The 26369-nt window shown below is 35.5% G+C and overlaps 1 protein-coding gene across 1 annotated transcript; it reads right to left on the reverse strand.

Annotated features, from left to right (window-relative positions):
* ZPBP (zona pellucida binding protein) lies at positions 1-26175 on the reverse strand. The gene is made up of 8 exons (XM_065669315.1): positions 26013-26175; positions 19835-19915; positions 16801-16926; positions 10227-10370; positions 8233-8451; positions 7861-7934; positions 6128-6305; positions 1-192 (listed from the first exon to the last, which is right to left on the reverse strand). The coding sequence occupies exons 1-8, from the start codon at positions 26137-26139 to the stop codon at positions 101-103; spliced, it is 1041 nt and encodes a 346-aa protein (XP_065525387.1). The 5' UTR covers positions 26140-26175; the 3' UTR covers positions 1-100.
* Positions 26176-26369: the final 194 nt, after the last annotated feature.

The raw sequence follows: 26369 nt of genomic DNA on the forward strand, positions 1-26369 counted from the left end.
GATGTAAGCCAAACAAACTGTACATACTTTAAAAGTATTTATTAATACTACCATGTTAAAATACATAAGAGGTATTGCAAGAGTATAAATCCCTCAGCCATTAGCACTTTGTTGCTCCGTACATCAAACTTCCGTCACACTGAAGACAGTGATTTCCATTACTAGGATTGTATGATCCTGGGCTGCATACAACTATGGACAAGAAAAACAAGGAAAAATGTGGTATTTAAATGATAACTACAAAATATTTACATTCAAAATGTTTAGATTGCATCTTCATCATTTGAAAAGAGATCAAATTTTTTCCATCATTCTGCTAGTTGATGATGAAACATTTTATGCATCATCTGTTTATTACACCATATTTTTCATCACTTTCCACTCCATCTGCTTACAGGGGATCTGTCCATCAATTACATTTTAATATGGCCTATATTCAACAGCATTTTAAATAAACTGCTTTAGCTGCTTATAAAAGTAACACAAGACAAAATAAGCTGAAGTGTAAGCTCTCATAATTATTAAGAAGTAGTGAAAAAATAAAGTATCAAACCCAAAATCAGTGTATGATGCAGAACAAGTGTTCTGGATGAAACATATTTTCCTGTTGGATCATGCCTTTTATTGACGTCTGTACAGTCATCTGCAGAATGACTTCATCACAAAAGACAACTCACCATTATGCTTTGGTAGAAAAAAAGCAGAATTTGAGCTATTTGGTTATGACTATCCTGTATCATACTTCTCTTTGGCAATAGTAGCCTTTCTTTAGGATAGATTTTTAATTAATGGCATTAGTATTCACTGTGCAAAGGCAATTTAGAGCTTCCTTGCTTTTGCAGAGTCAATGCTTACCTGGTTATTGCGGTTTGCCTGGGTTAATAATGACTTCTTAGTCACTATTGCACAAACCTTCAGCAGGATTTTCAGTATTTGGTTTGGTTTATCTTCATTTGTTTTGAGGCTGGCAGGATTCACTTGATCCCCAGTGGCTGTTACCAGCTTGGCCTGGCAATTTTGCCACTGCTGTTGACTAAAGAGGGCTTTAGCAGTCTTACGAAAAGAGGAGGCTTCTGCAGATGACATCAAAACCTTGTCTTTTTTGTACATCAGTATAGGCATACCAAGGTGGCTTTATGGGAAAGAGAGAGCTTTACAAATGCATGTAACTAAAGGCATTTTCATAGAATCATAGAATCTGCTAGGTTGGAAAAGACCTTTAAGATCATCAAGTCCAATCATTACCCCAGGACTGCCAAGACCAGCACTAAAGCATATCACCGAGGGCCTCATCTACACGGCTTGTGAACACTTCCAGGGATGGTGATTCCACCACTTCCCTGGGCAGCCTGTTCCCATGCCTGAGAACCCTCTCTGTTAAAAAATTGTTCCCAATATCCAGCCTCCCCTGGTGCAGTGTAAGGCCATTACCTCTTGTCCTGCGTTGCTTGTTACCTGGGAGAAGAGACTGACCCCCACCTCTCTACAACCTCCTTTCAGGTAGTTGTAGAGAGCAATAAGGTCCCCTTGAGCCTTCTCCAGACTAAACAACCCCAGTTCCCTCAGCCATTCCTCATAAGACTTATTCTCCAGACCCTTCAGCAGTTTTGTTGCCCTTCTCTGGACCTGCTCCAGCACCTCAATGTCTTTCTTGTAGTGAGAGGCCTAGTCTGGAAAATCAGTCATCTTGGGTACCAGAGGAATAATTATCCTCTTTTTACTGAAGAATATAGGCACACTTGTGGTCCTTCAGAATTTTGTTCATTTAAATAAAGCAAGTTAGGCTTCCCTTACAATGGGATAAAAAGTTTCTTTCTCCGAAGTGCCATCTGTTTGCTATCTAGCAGAAAGCATGAAAAAGGGAAAGAAATCTGAAGTAGGGACTTGTAGCTAATTTAGCCAGCTGCTAGAAGGTTTCTTTAACTGGTAAACTTAACTTGTTTCAGCCTTTTCACTAATGGAAAACTCCCATTGGTATACTTTCACTTTGAAAGTATAAACATCTTAGCAAAATATTCCATCTTTACAGTGTATATTACATACTTGACACTACACACCTCACAAACTGATATTTTGTTCTTGTATCCTAAAAGCTAAGTATTTTGCACTTTCTCATGATTTTTAGGACTATTTCAATATTCTCTTGAAAAATATATTTCCTTTTGAACTTTCAAGTTACTGTGTTTCAGTAAGATGAATAATCACCATGCTGTGAGAAACAACTGAAGAAAACCAAATTAGAACTGACTATTCAGTATCTAATGTACTAAAAATATCACATAAATCAAGCTCTGCAGAATAATAACACAGGACAAAAAATATTTCATCAAGCTAGTACAGGGTATGGTATCAAATTATGTCTCCAGAGAAGCCTTAAGAAACATACGACATTTTGTACTGTATTAATCTCACAGCTGCATCTGATTAAAAACAAAAACAAAACAAAAAACCCCAGAAAAATAGATTTATAAAGCAGAAAAATTGTATTTAGAAGTTTCGATGACATGAAAATGACTCAATTGCCTACATTAAATAAAAGGTAATGGTTGATCATACCTCATGGCTGTTACCAAAATATTTAATTAACTTATCCTGGAATAATGTGCTTTATTTAACATAAAATAGGGCTTTAAAAGCAGATGAACATTAGCATTAAGACAAAATAATTTAAAATAATTTCTAAGATGTTTGTACTCATCAATTCTGTTTATTCAAGACTGCTTTACAGGGGCAGAATGGAATTACTAATCAGCAGTAATGATTATTAATCATCAGTGACTCTTTAAGTCATTGCCTCTACAAACTTACACAGAAAGGAGTTGTGCCTGAGGCTTATGTGGTACCTGATGAACAAAATTCTGATCTGTTTTACCACCAGTGTCTTCTGCCAAGAAGATTCTCTAAAAATAGATACATCACCCAGTGACTAATCAGGTTAACATGTTTGATTGATTGACTAATTCAAAAAGAGATTTAGACTACAAAATGGGAGTAGCAGGTGAGGCAATAGCTCAATATTTAATGCCATTTTAATATAAAAGCGGAGGGTGGAAAGATGAATGATGATACACTATGATACAAAAGAACATGAGACTGAAGCATAGGGAAGAAAAAGAATGAAGCTCTAATACAGAAGGTTCAGATTGGTACATTATGCAGTAAGTGAAAGGGTTATGCTTAGTGCACAAATTGTGTGATGGTAGTGTGAATGATGCACTGTTCACAGAGCACTGCACAACAGCATAGAGGAACCAGAACTACTACAAGACTACATAAACTTTGTTATTCTAAAAATTACAGAGGAGAAAGAACAGGTGTAACTGAGTATCTAGCTATTTTGCTGTATAAGTAGTAAAAGTAGAGTAGGTTTGCTTATGCAACTTGCAGAGGGTATACGTACTGCAGGGGGGTTGGACTAGATGATCTTTTTAGGTCCCTTCCAACCCTTGGGATTCTGTGATTCTGTGATTCTGTACTATCTTATTTCTCCATGTTCTTGGGCCTAGTCTGTAACCTCTTTCATTCTGTCATATACTTATCAAGACCTGGAGACTAGAAACAGTAACACTGTTCAAGATTTAATGTTCTTCAAACCAGAAAGTCTGAGTAACATCTGTTACCATGTTCCAGAATAGAACCAGCCTGTAAAAGGGTAACACAGATGATAATATGAGATTTTCAATGTATCTGCCATGATTCCCTATGACTGGTGCTAACCTATGACTGGTAAGAAATGTATTATAAATTTTGCAGAAAAGGAAAAAAGAATCGCAGAAACCACAGAACAGCTGATGAGACTTCTATACTATGTAAAGATTTCAGGAATAAACAGTGAAACACATGCAGGTAAGCGGAAAGTGATACAATTTGATGTTTATCTTAAGACAATGTGGAATTAATTTTAAAGCAGCTGATATGGCAGCACATACAAATGTAATAAACTACAGAAGACTATGATTTGAAGAAAATTTAAAAAGAGTACTAAATGTTGCTTAAAAAAACAGAAGTTGCTAAAAGGATAACTTATGAAACAGTCTTTAAACACATTTTACTAAATGTTTCTACTAACAAGATAATTAGAAGTCCCAATGAATGATGCTGACAACAAAACTGGGAGAAGCTGTGAATAAGGACAAGATTTAAATAGGGAGGAAGAAATAAAAGAATTAGAAAGGTCTGTATATTTGTTTGATTAAAGAATACTGTAAGCACAATCAGTTCATGGGAAGGAGAAGCATGGAACTGTTACATCATGTGAGAGAGAGGTTCTTAGGACCAAAAGAAAAGCACCGATGATGTCAAAGGCACTGCTAAGAGCTCAAAATTCAAAATAAGGCATGTGACATATATGATTACTGAATGAAAGCTCTTACAAAAGCAAGTACTTGGCTTGTGATTATAAAATAGGAAACAAAAAAACCCCAAAATCTACTTAAGCTAAAGGGCATTCTCCCAATTAGGGCAAACAAGTGTGAACTTTCTATGAATTAATTTAGACTGAAAGCTTGATCTTCTAGCTACAAAACAAGGGTAGCTAAAGAGACCAAAACTCTCAAAGAATTCTAAAATGAGCCTTAAAATTGTTTTATCTGGTTTATAGAACTTGGTTTCTGCAGCTACAAGGGAAATTATTGCATAACCCAAGAAATTGAACTCTGCTGTAATTCAGTGGAAATGTGTTTTTCAAAATATTTCTATGAGTAACTGTGTGTTTTGGAAAAAGCTCCCCCACTAAACAAATATATGGGGAAAATATTTTACTTCATATTTAAGTAAAAGATCCAGGGATTTTAGCAAATCACAACTAATCCTCTCATGTTAACATGGTCTTCTTAGAACTGCTGCATCATGTTTGAGGCACTGAAAACAAGTGTAGGGAAGTTAGAGTAGACAGTAATCAGGCTGAACCGAGGTCAGTCAAACACAACCAAAAAGACAGAATTTGGGGTGGTTTAGTTCAACAAAGACAATATCAGAAAAAAAAAAAAAAAGGTCAGTCTTCTAAGATATACAATAGCTACTTCAAAGATAAGGTTAACAGAATTGTTTACAGATTTAGTGAGACAGAACGAGAAGACAGAACAAGAAGACAGAACAAGAAGACAGAACAAGAAGACAGAACAAGGTATGAACTACATAAAGTGAAATTACATAAATATCTTCAAAAAAAGCCTTCCAGTGGTGAGGATATGCATTACTAAGTTTTATTTCCTTGGGAGTCTACGTAGTCTTCTGAGGTTTTAAAGATTATGCAGGATACATCTGTTAGAAATAACTGAAGCTCATATCTTGCCTTGAGGTAGAATGACAAGCAGAGGACTGTTTCCATTTTACTGCCTATGATATGGTGTTTTGGATTCTGGGAAAAGAAATTATTAATTCTACAAAGAGGTCAACTAAGGAAAACAGTGAATGTTTGAGCATGCTAAGGGAATGATATCCTCAACTATGGGAGGCAGTAATCAGTCAAGATTCAGGACTGACTGTTTCAGATTCTTGGGTACCTCAGATGTGAAGGCTTGCCCTTGTATCTGCCAAAGCAGTGTCTGTTATGATTCGGGCTCAACAGAGATCTTGCCACTAGTGTATGACTAGGTAGTGTTTCTGTCTAGTGTAGGAGGTGGAGGTGCACAGCAGATAAAACTATGATGCTAAACATAGCTGGAGTGTAGCATGTAATTAGTTAAAGGAATTGCATTATTATGCATTATTATGTACCCTTTTATAAATTTAAGAACAAAAATAATTGCCTTATCTTACCATTAAAAAACAAACAAACAAACCCCCCCCCCAAAAACCCCTTGAAAGATACCATGTCACATTATAGATTTCTGTGCTAATTCCAGAAAGCCCCACTGTTATCTAGAGGTCTGAAATTAATCTTCCTTATTTTAATTTAAATCAATCCATGGAAACTGCAGGTCTAGCTTAAAATCTAAATCAACAAGGTCTTAAGAATTATACCCAAGTACTAACCTGATCTACTACAGGTTACCTTGACAGGATCACAGCCTGTTATGTCATAACATTTTTACAAATTTAAGTAACAAAGTACTGAGTTGCATCAGAGCAAAAATTATTGTAACAGCATTTAATACTTTGTACAATAAATTAATTTGTCACTTACCACAACACCCAGGACATTCTGGATGCATTTGAGCATTCATTCCATACCCTGGAGAGCAGCAATCAACCCATACCATTTGCAGAGTACCGTCAATGTAGTATATTTTTGGCAATGGTTCAGAACTTTTCCTGATAATTTCCACTTGTTCCTTAAAAAATCTCTCTATAAGGTGTTTTGCCTAAATTGAAACAAACAATATTGTATCAGAATCTTTGATGGAAGAGGTCAGAATACAAGAAAAGACAAAAATCTTTTGATTGTAGCTAAATGGAAACAGGGCAGTCTGATATTATGAATATGTTGGGTTTAATTTAGATAAACCTTGATCAGCTAATACAACGTCTTTGATAGTGTTCAGGTTTATATAAATGGAATTTTAAAATCTAATCCATGGCAATTTTGCTTATATTAGACATCTGTAGCTCAACATCAAGAGAAGCGCAGCTTTCCCATCTATATAGGTACTGTAGTTTAGGTTCACTTATATATTCAATTTCCACCTTTGTTAGCAATTTCTGCTCAACAAAAAGAAAATGCCAAACTTTTTTTGAAGCCAAGTTAAATAAGGGGATTATTAATACCATATCATGGAAGACTAATTACTCAAAAAGTTTTGCACAAATACAGTCCTAGATAGAAAAAGTATTCCTTTCAATCAGTGCAGAACCATCACCACAGAATCACAGAAATGTTAGGATAGAAGGGAGCTCTATTCCATCTCATCTATTCCGTCTCCCTAGCTAAAGGCAATATTTATTTTTTAAAATCCTTTATTTTTTTCTGGAATTTTGCATCATTTTTTATAAAGTGTCTTCCACTGGAATATTAAAGATTTTAAGTCATTGTAGTTAAATCTCAAAATGTGACTTCTAACTAATAGAACAAACACACAGATCCATTACCAATCTGATAAACACTTAACAGTAAAATAGTATTAATGCTTCATTTCCAGACGGTGCTTCATTTGCATAAATAAATAAATAAATAAATAAATATAAAGCTAAAGAAAAAAACAACCTTTAATAGGCTGGCACGATTCAGTATACACACCAATTCAAGAAACCAAATTTATTCATGCTCTTTTAATTTGATCCTCTTTTTCTGTGTGAAAAAGATGGCCTTTGATAATGAGCTTTCCCCACAAATTTAGGGGTTTTTACAGTGGACAGGATGGAAGCTGCTTAATGAGTTCAATGTTATTTTAGACTCCCTCACCCCTCTGCTGGAATCACAAAGCACAATTTGCATACCTGCTATATCTTAGTATTCCTTCTGTACTTCCCTTCCTTTTCTCCTCTCCCATTTAAGAACCTCTAAATTGACAATTAACCTAATAAGCAAGACTGGCTTCTGGTTCTCTACTGTAAAAGCCAAATGCCTTCAAACAGCTAAAACTCTACAACATCAATAATAAAATCACTTTGAAGTGATGGAAAGGCATTTGCAAAACAACATTTGATATTTGTAAGAGAGCGTATGTTCAAAGCTTCCCCAGTTGTCTTGACACTTTTTATACTCAATATACTGCCTTTAAATCTGGTAGCATAACCTGCCTTATCGATATCAGAACTAGAATATTAGCAATTTTAATGGAAATTTTTTTTATATGCACTTAAACTCTTATATTGATTTATTAATTTTCTAAACTAAAGATGTTTTATTTCTGGTGTTGTTATACTTTATTGTGATAATAGCTTATTATGGTAGTTCCTGTATTACATTAGCTACTGTACCTTGTTTAGTCTATAAAATGCATCACAATCTCTTTGCTGACATAGTCTGTGGTTTTCTCTGTCTAAGGAGGTAACTGTAACAAAACATAATCTGTTTATAAAAGAACAAAATCAATGAAATCAACAGTTATTTCTTTAATTAACTGTTTTAAGAGTCTAGCTAGTTTTGATGCAAGTATTTAGGACTTTTTAAAATATTTTAGATGTCCAACTTTCAATGATTTAAAGAAATAAGAGCTTATCTTCATAGATACTGCATGTCTATGTCTCAGTTTCAGTATACTTAAATCTTTTATGGGAACTGCCATTTATCTGTTAATTCTAATGACAAGGAATTGTATTATTTACTTTAAAAGCAAGGCAGATTTTTACCTGAAAATGTAAAGAAGTTTTCATTCTGTAGACCTCCTCTCTGCATTTTGACATGATGGCATTCTGACTTAATTAATGCAACCTCACAAGAAAGTTCAGCAACAAGATTGCTTAGTATCTGAAGCAATGCTTTCTCAAAATAAGCGTTCTCAGAACTGTTGCAGGGGGCTGTGTGATACTGGGCTGTGAACTCATAGTAATTTTTAGGATCAGAATAAGCTGCAGGGAAAAAATGTGGAAGATGATAATGAACATTTATGAAGTAAAAAGAAAAAAAGAGTAATTTGTGTATTTGGAAAAAAAAATAATTTCAATACTTAATTTATAAACAAAGCTTATTTTGCACCCCCAGAGAACTTTTAATGATAAAATAGTATATGCTGGGCCAACTGGAAACACTTAAGAGATTCTTATTGATATCCACAGGTAAGACTCTTTATTACTGATTTTTTTCATTTTTAAAACAACAAGAGATTACAGTAAAAGGATCAGGACTATGAATGGTAATGTTAAGAAATATACAAAATATCCTTTAGTATGTAGCACAGTACTTAATCCTACACATTATGGCCAGTTATAGTGGTATGTCAAATATTTTTAGTCAATTATCACAAATTATTTCAAAGGGTTTAAAACCTCAATTCCCCACAGATCAACAAAAGATGAACTAGTAAAATGAACAGGAATTCCTTCCCTGTAAGCACAAATTATTCCACCTTTACTGCAAAGCTAAATGCACACCTGGACATCTTTTACAACTAAGCTAATGTACCATAAAATGCATGTTTCTAGTTATTTCATGATAACCACTCTACTTGCCCAAAGCTGAAAACCAACAGAGCACAATGTTAAATAGAATATAAGAGTAAAAGAATGAAGAACAGGGGTCATGGTGTAGGTATAATCACAGAAATGAGGGTGGCAAGGAAGAAAGAACAAAGGAATAGAAACCAAACCAGCTAAAAGCAGCAGCAAAAAATCCAAAATATGGTACCCAATTAAGACAGCTTATTAGATCCTCCACCTTGCTTTTGACTCCCCCAATTTCCTTTCCCTTGCTGCTGCATATTCCTTTACATATATATATATATATATGCATAAAACTTGTATTTTGTGTACTAATATTCAGATTTGATCCTTATTCAATAAGGACATATTTCTGCATTACTGAAAACTGTGACCTTTTCCATTAAAACAGTTTCAAAGAAACTTCTTCCTCTGCAGTTCTGTCAAGCAAGCTAGCTGCTAAAAGTCAGGGCTATTCTGTGTGAAGGTTACTGTACCAAAGTAAAATTAATTTACATCAAAGGTTAATTTAGGTTATTGTGCTCTACCGTGTTTCTAAATGAGCACTGATTCGCCTTTTAAATTCAAGATCAGACATAGTTCTTGCTGAAGGCAAGAAAAGCTCTTGTCCACATCTCCACAAGAATAAAATATCCTTTAAAGGAGAGTTCATAATGAATAAGTGACATTGCCTTTACAATCTTTCACTTTGTCAAAGACTTTTTAGCCCCTGACAGAAGGAAATGTAATCAGAACAGGAAAGAATAAGCTACAAATATTACATTATTAAATGATACGTACTTACAAAGCACAAGCAGGTAAGAATTAAGGCATTAACATGTGTGAAAAAAATACAGCTGTGCCAAAATCAATCTCATAAAGAATAATTCAGTTTAAAATTATACTATTTTAATGTTATTAAGGATTACTGCCTGTACAATTTGTTACATTTCATTAAATTTTATGTTTCTTTTTTTAAAAAGAACTGTATTCATCAGTTTCTCAGTCAGCCACTGAACTTCATTTAAGGCTCTATAAATGACATTAAGTGAACTGCCTGGTAGAAACTAATATTAAAAACAATTTCCCAGAGAAACAGAATTCTGAAAATTAAATTCTAAATAAACCTACTTATTTAAAATAAGGAACACATATTTTTTAAAATTAAACTTTTTCAAAGCAATGACACACATGGATTCATAACTTACCATAAATAAGGTATTTTATTATGAGGTGTTCAACAGGTTGCATTGCTGTTAGTTTATAAACAATGGAACAAGTGTAAACTCCACTCTGATTGAAGTGTCTCAATATTAAAGTTCCTGATGGTGATATTTTCACACTGCTATTTTCTAATAAATACAATAATGAAATAAATTTAGTTGTCATAATGAAAAAATGTAGACAGCAAGGATCAAAATGGCTATTTAATGTTAAACTGTGCACAAAATACTAATATAATGGATTCAGCTGAAGACACAGGACTCAGGAATTGAAACTGATTGGGTGTCACTCAGTTCAGCATTACTCAAACATGCCTTATTGCTCCTGTGTTTTTAAGTACTGGGTTAGCAAAGCTGTCCTGGAAACCTGTTTTTGTTTAATCTTAGACATCTATTGCTCTCTCAAATAACTATTTCCAAGGGCAAAAATCTCAAAGAAAAAAAGCACAAAGTGGGCAAATAATCTCTTTTTATACCTCTATATATAGTCGAACTGATTACTAACCTTTCAGTCTTCAGGAACTGCCTGATGAATTAGCTGCTGGTAGTGTTTAACATGCAGTAAACTTCACAGTAGGCAGGAAGTTCAAGTTAAGCAAGTAGTATATAACAGACCTTCCAAAAAGTATTGTATGTATATGCCAAAATGAGAATCATGTATGTTTAAGATTGTAAAATAATCCTTCTGTATGGAAAGATAAGCACTGTTACAGTGGCCAAAGTCTTAACACAATGCCTTAATTCAAGGCAGAGGTGAAGCAGGATCCTACTTCACAGGGCAAATAATAAGCGTGGCTCTTTAAGTTTTTAAAGAGAAAGGAAAGCACTGCTTAAGGTCAGATTTGGGCACTGATAATGAGCCATGTAGCCTGCATGTGGGTTAAATCATGACAGTCGATGAGTCCTTTCCTGATTTGAAAAGTCCTCAGGCAGTAGCAATATAGATAATGACTTTGTCAAATAGTAATATGCAGCCCATCTTGCTGTCAAAGAAAACCTTGGGAGCCACTAGACTAGAGCTGATTCTAGTAGGCTTCAAGGTAAAATACTCACTTTAATAAAATACTGAGAATAAATTTTTGTTTCCATTTTCAGATGCCCCCTCAACCCCCCAATCTTTTTAACATCCTAAATAATTTAGAATTTTTATGTAGACAATGGAAGCTTAGTCAATGTGTGTGGTGCAAGAGCAGTGTATTTTCAAACTGAAAAAATCAATGCTAAGGACATGAGATTTATACCACACGCATCTTATGACATTTACTTCAGACCAGTCCTAAGCTGGTTTTACAGATTGAGCACACATTATTTTTCAGATAAAACCTTTACAATCAGCTTCACCCAAAATGGATCTACTTTGTGCACTCAAAGACAACACCATGATCCAAACAAAACATGGTAAGTGTGTACAATCAAGCAATTTACTTCAAAGCCACACTTCTATTCAAACTAACATGTTATGTAGATGCACAGTGACTTTCCTGCTGTGTGATTTTAAAAAAGATGCTGGAAAAAAATAGCCTTATTGAAGTGTATCTTTTAACGTACTTGGCAGAAGGATGTAGGACAACTTTGTTCCTCAATAAACCATTTAAGCTTTTAATTAATTAATTTTTTTTATCTATATCACTTAAAAAAAATTCAAATGCTGGTAAAAAAGGAAAAAAAAAAACATTAAACATTACTATAAAAAAGACTGAAAGAGCAAATTCTTTGACAAAAATGGTTTCGGATTCCATATCAACTTAGGCTCTCAAATTAATGGCACACTGTCTTCCATTTTTTGGATGATGAAGAGGTTTTTAATCTGATGACGACCTACTCAGGATGCTAAGTCTATAAACTAGGATGTCATTTGCTACTGTATGCTGGAATAGCTACCAGATTAATACTGTCAGAAAAAAAAGAGCATAGATTTAAGAACTATAGTTCTCATCTTTGGCATATGCAACTGCCCTGTGCAGGCCAGGAACACCACTGTTAGTTGACTGGATAGCTGGAACACCTTTAAGACATATCACAGACAGCCTTGCTATATTTATAAAATGCATTACTGAACTGCAAAGATGACAAGAAGTCTGCGAAAGACAAAGCTTGGAAATCCAGTGAAGAGATCTGGTCACAAATAGTTTCTGTAAAAATAAAAAAGCGTTCCTCTGATGGATTGAGTCACAGATCTTTATTACAGAATTTTATCCTACCTTGAACAATGAATGCTTTAAATACCAGAAAATATTGCAATTTTAACATCATAACTATTAATTACTTCAATGGTATATCTGTGTGTAAAGAATGTCCTTCTGGATCATGAAATCAAGAGCCTGTTATGTTGCTGGTTTGGGGTTTTTTTCCCCCTAGTGTTATATAAGAAATCACATTTAAAATGCCTTCCTACATGGGATTATCTGGATGAATACCGCCTCTCAGATGAGATTGGGTCACAAAACAGACTGTTAGCCATAAAACAAAATTTTGAAAGTAGTTGAGCTATTCACCCCTTTCTTAAATCTAGTATCTTTTTTCCATGTTATTCCTTTACATCAGGTTCAATAAGATAGGTGACTAGGATTTCACCTCACATTTTGTGATGCAAATTACATTATATGATTTAATATGCCTGTATTACACAGGAGGCATTTTACATACATGATGGACAAAAAGCAATGTGATCAATTCAGAGGTTCCCTGGAGTAAGCGAAAACCAGAATAACTTAAAATAGAAAATTCTTTTTAATTTATGCTAAGAAAGGAAGCTAGACCATTTTCCAGGATCTTCAGGAATTAAAAGGATACAAAATAGAGCTATTCCTGTGAGAACTGTTATGAAGACTAAATCCCGTAAGTGTCCATGCGTTTGTAGAATTATATATGAATCTAAGTGTTCCTACATTTTAGTTTCTCTGTTTACTAAACTTCAACCCAACAGATTGATACTCCTTCCAGTGCTTTCAATGCAAAAAAAATAAAGTTACTCCCCATCGTCTACCCAATCAGACCAGTTTTACAACAGAGCAACTTCTGTATTTTGAAATTGTATGTTAAGAATAGAAGTAAATGACAGCAGAATCAGGCCAATGGGCTTTTCAGAAACAGATTTTTCAGACACTCAGAAACAGCTATCAATCCAGGTTCTAAATTCTAATCTTCAGATTAAAAAAAAACAAAAAACTGCATGTTCAGATTTAAATATGCAATATCTGAGAATGTCCAAATAGGTAAATTCAGTGATTAATTATAGACGTACAGGAACAAAAGCTAATACCCTATATAATAAACTTGAGTTCACCTGAAAAGCTTTTTAGGAATGAAACATACTCTGTTTTGTAGATCAGACAGGACTCCGACTGTCTCTCAGGAAACATGTATAAGTCATGTATCTGTTATAAGGATAGCATGACTGTACAGATATACACACCTATTAAAAGAAGCTTCATATTTCTTCTCATTCTCTTTCCTTGCCTGTCCATAGAAAACCTGGTTAATATACCAATAGCAGGTTTTAGAATATCTGGGGTTCAGCTTGCAGTTGAGAAGTTGGGTGCAGGTATTTAATTTGTCAGTTGCTTTGTTCTACAAAACTATAGTACACACTTTTTTCAGTCCTGTGAAAGGAGAGTCACAATCTTCTACAACAAATATTCCTTCTACACATGTATTAGGTGTCAGAGTGTATGAAAACCAGTAACTTCTCTGTAAACCCAAATTCCTAGGTGCAAACTAGCATAGCATTCTAATGTTTGCATTTGGAAATAAAGATCAAAATGCTTTCTCTTTTCTGTTCTACATATCTGATCAGAACACTATCAAAATTGCTGTTTTATGCAGAAAAACTTTAAGATCCAGAACATAAGTAATTATTTTGAAGGTTTTATCCTCCACTTAAAACATATTTTGAAAAACCTCTTATTCTCAACCAGCCCAAAAGCTGTTTAAAAATTTCCAAGTACAATTTCCAGATCTTAGTAAAAAAGAGTCACTATGCTAAGTGAAGAAAAATGACTTGCTAATTTTGAAGTTGTAACGATTTTAAATTACATTTTGTGCAGTATTTAATTTTTCATTACTCTTTCAAGCACACATAAGTCGACTGGAGCTATCTGAACAAAACTGCTTGTTCAAAGAACAGAACTGGTTTTTAATGGCTACAGAAAGAAAAGTGTTTACTGCTCTTTGTGAGCTTTTACTGTAGTCACGATGTCTGACACATACGGCTGTGTCAAAGGCCAATGTTCCTGAAAAAGAACCTGATATTTCTACTATGACAGATAGTACAGTGAAAGATAGGTTCTCCTCTTTCAGTCTTTATGCTTAAATATTTGCATTTATTTTGAAGCATTCTAAGAAGCAGTATTTTGTTAGTCTTTCCTAAAACTCAATTCACAGTTCTACGTTTACACTAAAATTATTCTTTTCTTTCCTACAATCACACTGAAAAAGTACTAAATAATGTATTAAGCAAGGGTTAGGAAACCTAATTTCCCACTATTGCGGAGATTTGCTACAATAGGCATTTGAAGACTAACTAGTCACACCAAAACACAGATAATATTTAGCCATTACGGATACACCCATCCTAAATTGAGGCCAAGTGATAAAATCCTTTTACATAGCAAACACTTCAGGAACTAAAAACTTTAAATAGCTTTTTGTCTATTTATGCTTTCTTTGAGTAAAAACAAAAAAGTGACAACAGCCCTAAGAGACTAATATATCTTTGTGGTATTTACCCAAAATTGTGGTGGCTGAGGCTGAAGTCCTCTCATTACTGCTTTTAAAAATAATTTTTCTATAGCCTCTCTCATCCCTCTAGAAAGTTATGTCAGACAAACACAAGTTTTCTTCTCTTACCGTAATGTTTGCCACCTGCTGCTGATTCTAGGATACCTGAAGTTGCCACAGAGCCAAGTTAACCAAGGTTAACCAAGGTCTTGCTAGTTAACCAAGGTTGGCATAGCAACTTCAGATACTACTGAAGTAATCTGCCCAAAGAGATTTAAACCTGTCGGCTAGAAGTATGAGGTCTCCATATTTTTCTGTTCTACACTGTTGAAACTGCAGTTTGAGTAAACAGAAGCCAGAGGGGTGAAACAGGCAATTTTTGTTAATTGTGAATTGGCCGATTGTCTCCTTTCTAATCTGACTCAGTTAAGTACTCAGTACTTAAACACATGACAATATATCTGAAATTGTGTCTGTCATGCATCACAGACTGGGCATCAAAATTCGTTACAATGAAGGACATTCAGCTAACCAGTGTATATCTATACCAAGGGAGATCAGCAGTCATGTAAAACAACATAACCCACAGGCTTAAGTACAAGCAAAACCACCTATAGCACTTTGGGGCACAGAATGATAAAAATTCTTAGGGCGAAGCCTGCTATTAGATACAGAGTAAAAACTCTGAATATATCTAACTGTGTCAGATACCATATAAATATGAAATGCTCTACTATGAAGGATGGCATATAGAGGGTTAAGAATTAAGAATCACTGTGATGTAAATGGTAGTTCAGATTGCGTAGCAGGAAAGTATAAGACCAAAGAGTTCTGATAAACACTAGTACAGACTAAGAGGAAGGCAAATTGTTTTTGGAAACACTGCCATTGTAAAAGGATGAATGATTCATAACCTAAATTGTAAAATAAATACGAGATTAAACAGGTTTATAAATTCATCACTATGCTTATTGTTGTTTTTCAAAATTAAGTTAGACTAAAGGGCAAATGAGATGCACAGAAGGAAACAAAAACCAGAACTCAGGTTCCCTGCTAAGTGATTATTCTCTCCCTACTTAGAACTCATTTGAGCTCTCTGGAATACTGTGCCCAGTTTTGACAAGACAGATAATAAAAAACTGGAGCAAGTCAACAAGCAGCTTTCTGAGATGATTAAGGAGTTGACGCATAGGACAAGAGGCAAAGAAAACTGGAAATTTTATCCTAGAAAATTTTGAGGAAGGAATTCCAGTCCTTCACTACCCAAGGGGAGATACAGGGAAGTATACCCCATATTTTTTAAGAGGTGCACCACAAAAGGACATGCAGCAATGATGAAAACACAGTAAGGGAAATTATGATGAAAATAAGAAAAAAACAGGTTGCACAGAAAAGACACAAAATTTCCCAGGGTACAGATTCCCTTGAATCAAGGGTCAAGGTCCTGAGCAGCTTCATATATGATGGTCGCCTGCCACTGGGCAGGAAGTTGGGCGAGATCACATGGCCCATCATCCTATTATTCTGTCCTTGCAAAATACTGCCGATGTCTCTCAGCGCCACAAAGAGCACTCAACCTCAGCCTCTGCTGCATCCAACACGCCCTGTTCCACCTAGCACTCTTTACAGTTGGCATTATTCTCTACAGAGACCTGGAGATGTGTTTTAGTTTGGTTACCCCACCCCTTTCTTTCTGAAAAGTGAAAGTTAATTTATATGGTATACATACAAGCACTCTCACAGTGTACCCTCAGTTACATTCCCACCCTCATGATTCTTTGCGGGTACAGGGAAGAAAGCAAGAAGGTGCCAAGGGACATGTAAGAATATAAATCCTTACCTGAAGAAAGAACACCACCTGGTCCAGTCCACTGGAATATTGGATCAATCAGTTCTAAGTTTCGCAGACGATTTGTCAGACATAAAATACGTGGGCTGTTGTGATTCAGCTTGACATAAACTTTGACTGAAAAAAGAAATAAAAATATCATTAACATCAAGTATTTATCAATGGTATCCTAACACTGAGCTATATAAATTTCAAGACAGTGGTTCAACAATGATCTTGAACGCAGTTCTGATTCTGAGACTTGTCCTGTCACCTCTACCATCGGGTTTGTTTTCCCCAGAAAATAAAACTAAGAGGATTCTTTATAGTTCTAGGCCTATTTCATGTAAAAAAGAACCACAGTGCGCTGTTAATATCCTCCTGAATGGATTATATCATTTAGTGGGTTCTCACAAGCACAGACTTCCGCAGCTTGCTGTCTCAACTGGAGTCCAACACACACATGTAGAGAGTAAAGTTGCAGTATGTTGGTCCAGGATACTCAGACTTGAAAATTTGCTGTTTCTATTCTATTAACAGTGCTAATAGTACTGCCTTTTACCAGTGCAGAATGTATTTGTTTTAAAGGGTTTAATGTTGTAGCTCACTAAATGGTGAGCTTCCTATTGTTTAATTCAGGGATAATGAGATAGGAAGCAAACTGAGTAAAGGATCTACTTTGTATTTTCCCACAGTAAAGCAGGCATGCTTGTCTTGTATGCAGTTTGTAGCATACAGGTGCTTCTAGATCTTGCAACTGTTTCTAAAAACTACAATTGGTGTAGTCATAATCACTTCCACAATATGCAGGATTTCAGTGTGTACAATTTGTTACATTTTCCTTCCTACTGACACTCTGCAAAGCATTTATCCTCTTCAGAAGTCTGAGGCTAGGTATTTATATTGCAGTAAATGTGTACTTTAGTATACCATGCTCTGCATCAGGGTACCTTCATGCCACTGAAAAGCTACAACTAGTATAAAACATTACAGCTACTACAACGTCTGTGATTTGATAAAATTGACTAATAATTTAAACTGAATCAAATAAGCAAACTACCATATTTTATCTTACCTTTGACTATTTCAGATTCCCTGCAAGTGGAAAACAACTTAAGCTATTTGTTACAGGAATGGATTAAAGTTCAGAAAAAGTTGTCACTTTTCCATTATGGCAACTGGCAGTAGTGCCACCACAGTTTTCTTTCCTCTCCAGGTATGATTGTTTGCTTTCACTAAAATATGAAAACTTACTTACATTCACATTAAAGTATGAAGTTGTTTAAACAGAATAAAGACTTAGATATAACATTTAATAAATACGAACAAATTTAGGTATTTGATAGTCTTAAGATCAGTAGGTATGTCCACCTCAGCTAATAATAATTTTACAGTAGCTTACACTGCAGAAAACAGCAAAGTATATCTTTTCAATTGTACAACAGTATATCATGGAAATTAATGTCTTTTACAGGTAGTGTTTCAGTTTTTAACCCTGAAGCATGAAAATCAATATGAATTCTACATGTTAATGCAACTGTCAATATGATTAGTTTTCTTCCATTGCAAATCCTTAGTACTTTTTCTCAAAATTTACTAACCAACTGGCTTTAGCAGTAGACTATTGAGGAAAAATTGTATATATTGCATATGTCTCCCTCTTCACATTTTTGTTTTTTATTTCCTCAAGGTTGCTTTGTTCTGTCTCATGGCAATATAAAAAAGAATAATTACATACCCATCATAAAAGGTAACAAAATTATGGTGTTATTATTATCATAACCTGTGAAGATGGAAAACTCTGTTCCACCACTGTAAATTTCCATGACAGTTTTGTAAGCATGTATCATAGGATACACAAGGGCATCTGACAGAAAATAATGGCTGAAAAAAGATCTACCAGGTATGACCTTATTCCTCTGCATTTTAAAATAAAGTCTTACTCTTTTAATTAAAGTTCTTTGCTAATTTTATTACTTGTTCATATTCTCACTGTTATAAAAATATTTGGTTTAGACAGTGATAAAAAAAAAAAAAAAGAACATTTATGTGAGATATTCTAAAACTGCAGGATTTAAAAAATGCAGGATTAAGTCTAATAAAATTTTGGTGAAAAAAAAAAAAAACAAAAAACCAAAAAATAGAGATGTCATCCAGCATCTCAAAAGAACACTGAAGCAAATTCTAGTATATTCACACTGGTCTATTCCAAAGAAGGTGGAAACATTCTTTATTAATACCAAATTGTTTAGAAACAGAGTTGGGATAAATCATTTTAATCTTGTGTTCTAACTTTCAAATTGCCCTCTGCCATTCAAGTAGTAGCCATGTTTATAGACAAACAGAAATATTGCTTCTGGATATGCTACTAGTTAGTTATGCTACGTTTACTGGAAAACACATATGGAGAAATCTACGGGGAAGAGTATCACCAAAACCAAGCCAGTAATGTGCATTCAGAGAAAAAGCAACATGAGTAAATATATGGCAGTGAGGAACAGTGTGGTCTATAAATTAATTTTCAGATTTTCCAACAATTATTTTGATTAATGAGAAAAGAAATTCATAATATTATATACATAGGTTAGATTGATTTAACTTAGAAAGAAATTAATTCTTAACTCGTCTTATTTTTTGTTGTAAAATAGAAAAACTTCAAGCTCCAAGTTCTGTGTACATAACAAGTAAGACCAAATAGCAATACCTACAGTGTAAGAAAGCAGTATTTCAGAGCAAGAGTCTTAAAGCCAGGTGGAAGAGTGCACAGAATATTGTTATTGTTATAACAATGACAGAAAAAAAGTTATCTTGGTTTCATAAAAATTATAGGCATAAAATGATTATCAAAATAAATACCAATAACAGAAATACATTCTGTGGGATGGCCTATTATGTATACATATGTCAATACAGAATTGTAATTAATTAAACCACTTAAAACAATTGTAAACAATTCAACAACAGGGGGTATGATAAAGAAGGGCCTTTTCTTGGTAAAACAAATATTCTCCCAAAAAATTGTTAAATTATGTTTAAAGAAAAATACCTGGGAATATGACAGATCCCACTATTTTTAAGTTGTCGTGTTTTGGCCCTGCACTTCTTAAAAATCTCTTTGAAGGCTGAACTGTTAAAAGATGAAACAATGGCATTAATACAACCATTTAATTCATGAAAAAGTAAGCAGCATACTCTAGGCTAACCTACATTCATTAATAGACTTGTTCTTCAATGGATATTAGGTTAAAATCTGTCTAATGTCTTATAGAACGCATGACTGTCATTAAGGCAACAAAAAACAATGGTAAAGGCCTGATACCAGAAAAAGCATCCTTACTCTAAATGGCACTTAAATTTAGATTAAGTTTAAAAAATATTCATGTTTTACAAAAGAACTGTCACATTTTAAATTAAGATTGTCCATAATGGAGAAAGTGTGAATAGGCACTCTACAAATGAGGATAAAATTTAGCTGCATTGTTATCATCCCTCAGTCGGGATGTCAATAAATGTATTATACACTGACCATTAATGATTTTCTTAATTTCCCCCTGAAATGAAATATAAGGTCTTTAATGGCTACTTTCATTTGCATTTATTCTATTTTAAATAGAAATTACAATCATATTATAAAGATTGTAAAGCTTTGCAAGATATGCAAGGCTTCTGAAAGAAAAATGAAGTATCTTTCAGGTGGGTATTCTAGTACTAGTCAGATATAACTTTCTTTTAAAGGAGTTTCTAGAGATATGGAACTGAAGCCAGCAGAAAGATGAGAGCAATTAGCCCTCTCAGGATTTTGTGTTCTTTGTCTCCACCTCCTGCTTGGAAGGAACGTGGGTTACTGGGAGTTAAAATATGCCTGTGATTTCTAATTCTTTGGGGGAATCTGGGAAGCAAAGTAAATAATAAATGAATAGAAAGTCTTGAATACACAAGAAAGCAATAAAATACTGAACATATCATCAGTAGCAATTATTTTATGAAGATGAGCTAAATAATTATATGGCACCAGGTCAGTGCTGGTTGCTAACTTAGGTTCAATATTAAAAAAAACTAAAAGCAACAGTAAATACTCTGGTAAACTGCTTATAGATGAAGGCATCTGGGGACAATGAAAGAGATGGGGTCGAGTCCCATCTTTGTTTCGATTTATCTTGATTTAAGCAATAATGAGAAATTATCAATTCACCCCATCTATTATACAAATGGCAATTGTACTTCTCAACAGTGTTCTTATGGAAAAGAGAAGCAAGGCAGATTCTCCAGCTATCAGGATAAGATAATCAAGGTAAAGAATTCTGTACTTGTCATTTCAGAATGTAAGTAGAGTACGCAGCTTAAAATACTTAGAAAGGAGGAAGAAATCAAACCTTGCTTGAGAAAAACAAAACCAAAAAACAACTGAGAGAAGATAATCATAAAAGCAGTTTTATATATGGTGGATTTCCATGATTAACAGTTTAATTCACTTTGCAATATTGCTTCACTATGTATCACTTCCACAACTTCGTTTGAGAAGCAAAGTTTTTCAAATAACATAATTTTCCCCAAAGACCTCCTAGAAGGATTGGAGGGATTTTATTGAAAAACAAAATAGATTAACATTTTCTCACTGGAACATTTATGTTAAGTCTTTCAGAATTCTGCTGCACTGGCAGAAACAAAACTCATTTTTCTCTGAAATTCAGCTCCCAAAAGAATTCGATTGGATTCTCCACTGACGAAAAAAAAAATATCAGCATATTCTTTGAGTTTAATAAAAGCATGCTAATTCACAGCAAATTATAAATCCTACCTGAAATCCAGTCTGTTTTAAAATTCATTCTGCAACTATTATCAGTGTACATCATAAATATTTTATGAACTGACAAGTTGATTTATGTATTGTAATTGGAAAGAAAAAACATAATCCACCAAAACCAAATAAATTAATGAAAAACTGGAAAAAAACAACCTTATACAGAAAGTATTGAAAATTTATCAGAAGCCAACTGAACAAATGCATCTAGAAAAGCTGAGCACTGCAAACTGACAAAGTATGAGCAGATACAGATAACTTATAAGATGTATAAGCACTACTAAATCAACGCAAAAGGAAAGTAGTAGTTTTTGTTTTTGTTTTTTTTTTTTACAGTAATAGCTTAAACCCAAAGATGGAGCTCTTGAACTGTTTATTTAAAAAGAACTAGAAAAAGTGGAAGCAACATAGTTACTGAAGGAAGGTACTGTAAAACTTCTGGAATTACTTTTCTGGTACCTTCAGTGACATTGCATGCTAGATTTCGAGAAAATCATCTTAAATGCTCTTTCATGTGTATACACAATCCGCTTGCATAGCAGCCATTTCAGTCAGTAAATGTTTCTATCCACATCCCAACTCTCATATAGTCTGTCCTCACTTTCTACACTGCCTTTTAGGGTTTTTTCAAGCCTTTTTTTCAGGTTTCCTATTTGAATTCCTTTGTTTTCCTCCTAACCACCTGGAATTTAAATAAGAGTTTTCTGTAGCAGTCTCTAGCACAAATGATCTTTCTATTCTCACTCTTAATTTTAAAAGTGCATGTGTGATTAGGTTAGAAAGATGCTTTTCCTAAGGAAAAAAAAAAAAAAAGTATCAAGAGGTCATTAAGTCCTAGAAAGACCTACAAAAAGCCAGTAACAGATAAATGATCTGTTTAAACTACATTTTAAAGTTATTAATTTTTTTATTCCATCCCTTCAATCTAACCTGCACTTAACAAGCAGTGGCAAAAGCTGTTTCACTCATTTTTGAGAAAAATAAACAAGATGTCTGAATTAATTCCACAAATTAAGCTTTTTAAGCAGACCAATGCACTAGAAATATGTAGGGGTGATTCCTCATTGTACTTTTTACAGGCATAATACAAGGTGTGAGCAACAGTTCCTTTTGCAGAAGAAGATAGATGAAGAAAAATAGCTTTACATCACTATCAGACACATGAAAGTTTGCGGTAATTCACCCTCAAGCCCAGGGTGATTCAAACTTCTCAGCTGCCTGAAAAGCCATTCCCATTCCCCAACACTGGAATTCAAGGATATATTTGCCACATAAAGTCTCTATGCTACTTGAAGATTCATTGGGTGACTTTCAAATCTGATGGAGTTAAATTCAACAGCTTTACTACTGATTTATGCAACTGAAACAGGCCAAAGATCCTGCAGTAAGTTAAATTTAAGTACAAAACATTAGCATCCTCTTTGATGTATTTAAAATCTACTTGGCAGATATTCTGCAAAACACAAAGCAATTGAGCTCATGTATTTGTAAGGGGTTTTGCCTCTAGGGGGAAAAGTCTCAGTTCAAGACCAGAAGTAGCAGGTGGATTGTACCTGCACAGACAACCCCCCCCACCCCGCTCCTCCACGGTCAGGTAAAGTGGAGTCCTTCTCCAGTTCCTGTGCAAATGAGGGACCTGAGGTGAGCACTGACTGCATGAGCATTCATTCCTAAGCCCACTGAGGTGAAAGGAAATGCCATTCACCCGAATCTCGCATAAAGTATATTCTACTATTTCATAAAACATTTTATTCTGAATCTCTTAGTCTTAAAATGAGCATTACAGCTGTAAAATTAATTGCTTCACAATAATTCACCAGAAAATTAAATTTGGTCTAAAAATTGTAGTAACAGGAAACAGAGTTTAAAATGAGCCTTAAATAATTAAACAATCAATTTATTCATGAATTAAATACTACTTGAATGTTCAATTGGCCTACCTTCAACTCATTTATTTATAAATGAAAGTTCCATGAAGCGATAGGAAAAGATTTATATAAGTTACGGTAGTTGCTGAAAGTTTTTTCAAAGTAATTATGTTTTGAGATAATTTTTGTAAAGAGATTTCTGCACCAAGAGTATATAAATAGCAACATGACTTAAACTATTTTTGCTCAATTATGCTAATAGTCAAGTGTTTTTCTATATCCAAGCATTTTAATTACAGCTGGCATTTCTAAGCTGCCTATTGATGGCAAGTGCTGTGCAGAAATATTACCATTTCTATTACTAGTCATATAAAAGTCATATAGGAAAAAACAAACTGCCATTTCTAACCTGTCTCAGTTGAGTTTAACCTGCCAGACATAAACTATATTGTTTTTCAAGTAGGCTTTCACATTTCCTTTCTGACAATTACAGTGTTAACACACTTCGCAAGTGTCCTGCTGTTCAGCTGTACCAGTCATTTTTCTTCGAGTAGTTGGTGCAGTGCTGCGTTTTGGCTTTAGTCTAAGAATAATGCTGGTAACACACCCATGGTTCAGTTATTGCTGAGCAGTGCTCACTCTGATCAAGGACTTTTCAGCTCTGCCAGTGAGGAGCGGCACAAGAAGCTGGGAAGGAGCACAGACAGGACACCTGACCCAAACTAGACAAATGGGTATTCCATACCACAGCATGTCATGCTCAGTGTGTCAACTGGGGGAAGTTAACCAGAAGGGCAGATCGCTGCTCAGCTTAAGCTGGGTACTGGTCAGCAGGTGATGAGCAATTGAGCTGTGCATCACTTGGGTTTTTTTCAATTTGAGTTTTATCTCTCTCTCTGTTATTTCTCTTTTCATTCATATTAGTACTATATTGTACCTATTTTAATTACTAAATTGTTTTTATCTCACCACACAGGTTTTTACCCTTTTTCCAATTCTTCTCCCCATCTCACTGGGGAGGTGTGTTTGTGAATGAGTGGCTGCATGGCACTTAGTTGCCAGCTGGGGTTAAACCACGACAATAAGTCAAAAAGGAATTTTTTTTTCCTTCTCATACAGCAAGCCAAAATTAAAAATGTGCCTTTTCAGTAAGACGGACACTTCCTACAGATGGCTTAGAAAAGTCAAATGTAATTAAGACATTTTAAGAACCACGCTCCACATTGTCTGCAAAAAGTTTAATTCTTCACTTAAGGAAAAACACGTAAGCCAAAACTGTCAGCATTAGTAAACAAACAAACCAACCCAACCAACAAAACAAACAAAATCCTCAAAGATGTTCATATTCTTTACATCAGTCTGAACTCAGACTATATTAATAAGACAATAGTGCAATAAAACTGAAATAAGTGACCTTTTATTAAGTGACAATGTCTCTTATGCCTACTAAAACCAGACAGATGTTTCAGTGAATATATACTGAAATACTGCACATAGTTTTCCTGATTTTGTCAGAGAGTAGAACAGCTTTGAACTTCACCTCTGATCTTGCTCCTGGAAAAAAACTTGATTTTCTTAAGTGAAACTCAGTCATAACCAGATCATTGAATAAGATCTAGCATATATACACACTAATGTATAAATTAAACCATTTCATACTACTCTAACAATCAGAAAGCCTAAGGGATTCCCTATTTCCAAATTTCAGAGCCTCACTAGGAAGCAGAGACCGCCTTTTCAGGCTATTCTGAGTCTTCGAGTTGAGAGGCTATCACCAGAATTTGCCAGCCAGTGACACCTGACAGCTCTAATTATGCATACAGTGGGTACAAAATCAGCACTAGTACACCAGATATGTACATCTTGGCATCCTACCACATAACTATTTCTAACTTAGAGCCCAACTATTAACTGAGAGCCTAGCTATTAACTAACTTGGAGCCCTTCACAAAGTGATGCAGCTGTTTTAGCGGAGTACTGCTGTTACCAGCTACTCACTCCCCATGCAACTCGCCTGTGGTGTCACCTCCCGACTCAGGCATGAGGCTTCTTTGGAAGAACACCCCTCTCCTCAACACTCACCATTTTTGAGGAAAAAAGAGATTACTTAGATAATCCTTTAGCTTTCCATCCCCATCTTCACATGTGGAAAGAAAGTTTTATTCCACTGGTGCATATGGTGTGTGTGGATGGGAAGAGAAGTAGTAGGGGTGAAACAGAACCAGCTGGATGCTAAAGGGCACAGCTCTTGTATTATAGAACAGTAACACAGAAGTAACAGGCTGCAGAGAGGGTTACATATGCAGTGACACACACCTGCTTTTATAGAACACTAAATAAATGCATGAGGGCAAGGACGAAGCGCGGACAGGGAGTGAACTCGGTAAAACCTACGGAACTCACACCCGATGCTCCAGGCAGGGCCGGCACGGGAAGCAGCGAGGTTCCGGAGCTGCCACCACTGCCAGGCCCCGCGAGCAAGGGGCAGCCCGCCGCTCCCCGCTGCCGCCCCGGTCCCTGCCCGAGCTCCGTGTGCCGCCGGCCCGGGACGCTACCTGCGCGCAGCAGGACGAGCAACAGCAACAGCAACAGCAGGAGGAAGCGGCGGGCCGGGAGGCGGCCGGCAGTAGCGGTGGTTTGCCGGCTGCAGCTCCGCGCCCTCCCTCGCTCCGCACAGCACATCGCCAGGCGCAGCGCCTCCTCAGGCGGCGCGGCAGCCGTTACCCCTCGCAACGGCGCCGGGGCCCCCGCGGGCGGTGCTAGCCGCGGGAGGGCAGGTGGCGGCCCCGCTGCCTCTGGCCTGCCCTGCCGGAGGCAGGCTTCCCCTGCTGCAGTGCCAGGCTCCGCGCCGGCACCGCTGGCGAAAGACAGGAGGGAGTAGGCTTTCACATCCGCGAACCCTTAATCGTCCG

This window comes from Lathamus discolor, chromosome 2 (assembly GCF_037157495.1).
Source record: "Lathamus discolor isolate bLatDis1 chromosome 2, bLatDis1.hap1, whole genome shotgun sequence".
Classification (NCBI taxonomy): domain Eukaryota; kingdom Metazoa; phylum Chordata; class Aves; order Psittaciformes; family Psittacidae; genus Lathamus; species Lathamus discolor.

Bases quoted from the DNA above. Each gene is read 5' to 3' on its own strand.
- ZPBP (XM_065669315.1), bottom strand. From the start codon at position 26,139: ATGTGCTGTGCGGAGCGAGGGAGGGCGCGGAGCTGCAGCCGGCAAACC. The intron at 10,371-16,800 runs GTAAGGATTTAT...TGTATTTATTAG, and splicing joins AGGTGGTGTTCTTTCTTCAG to AAAATAGCAGTGTGAAAATA. The intron at 193-6,127 runs GTAAGTGACAAA...TCTTGTCCATAG, and splicing joins AGAATGTCCTGGGTGTTGTG to TTGTATGCAGCCCAGGATCA.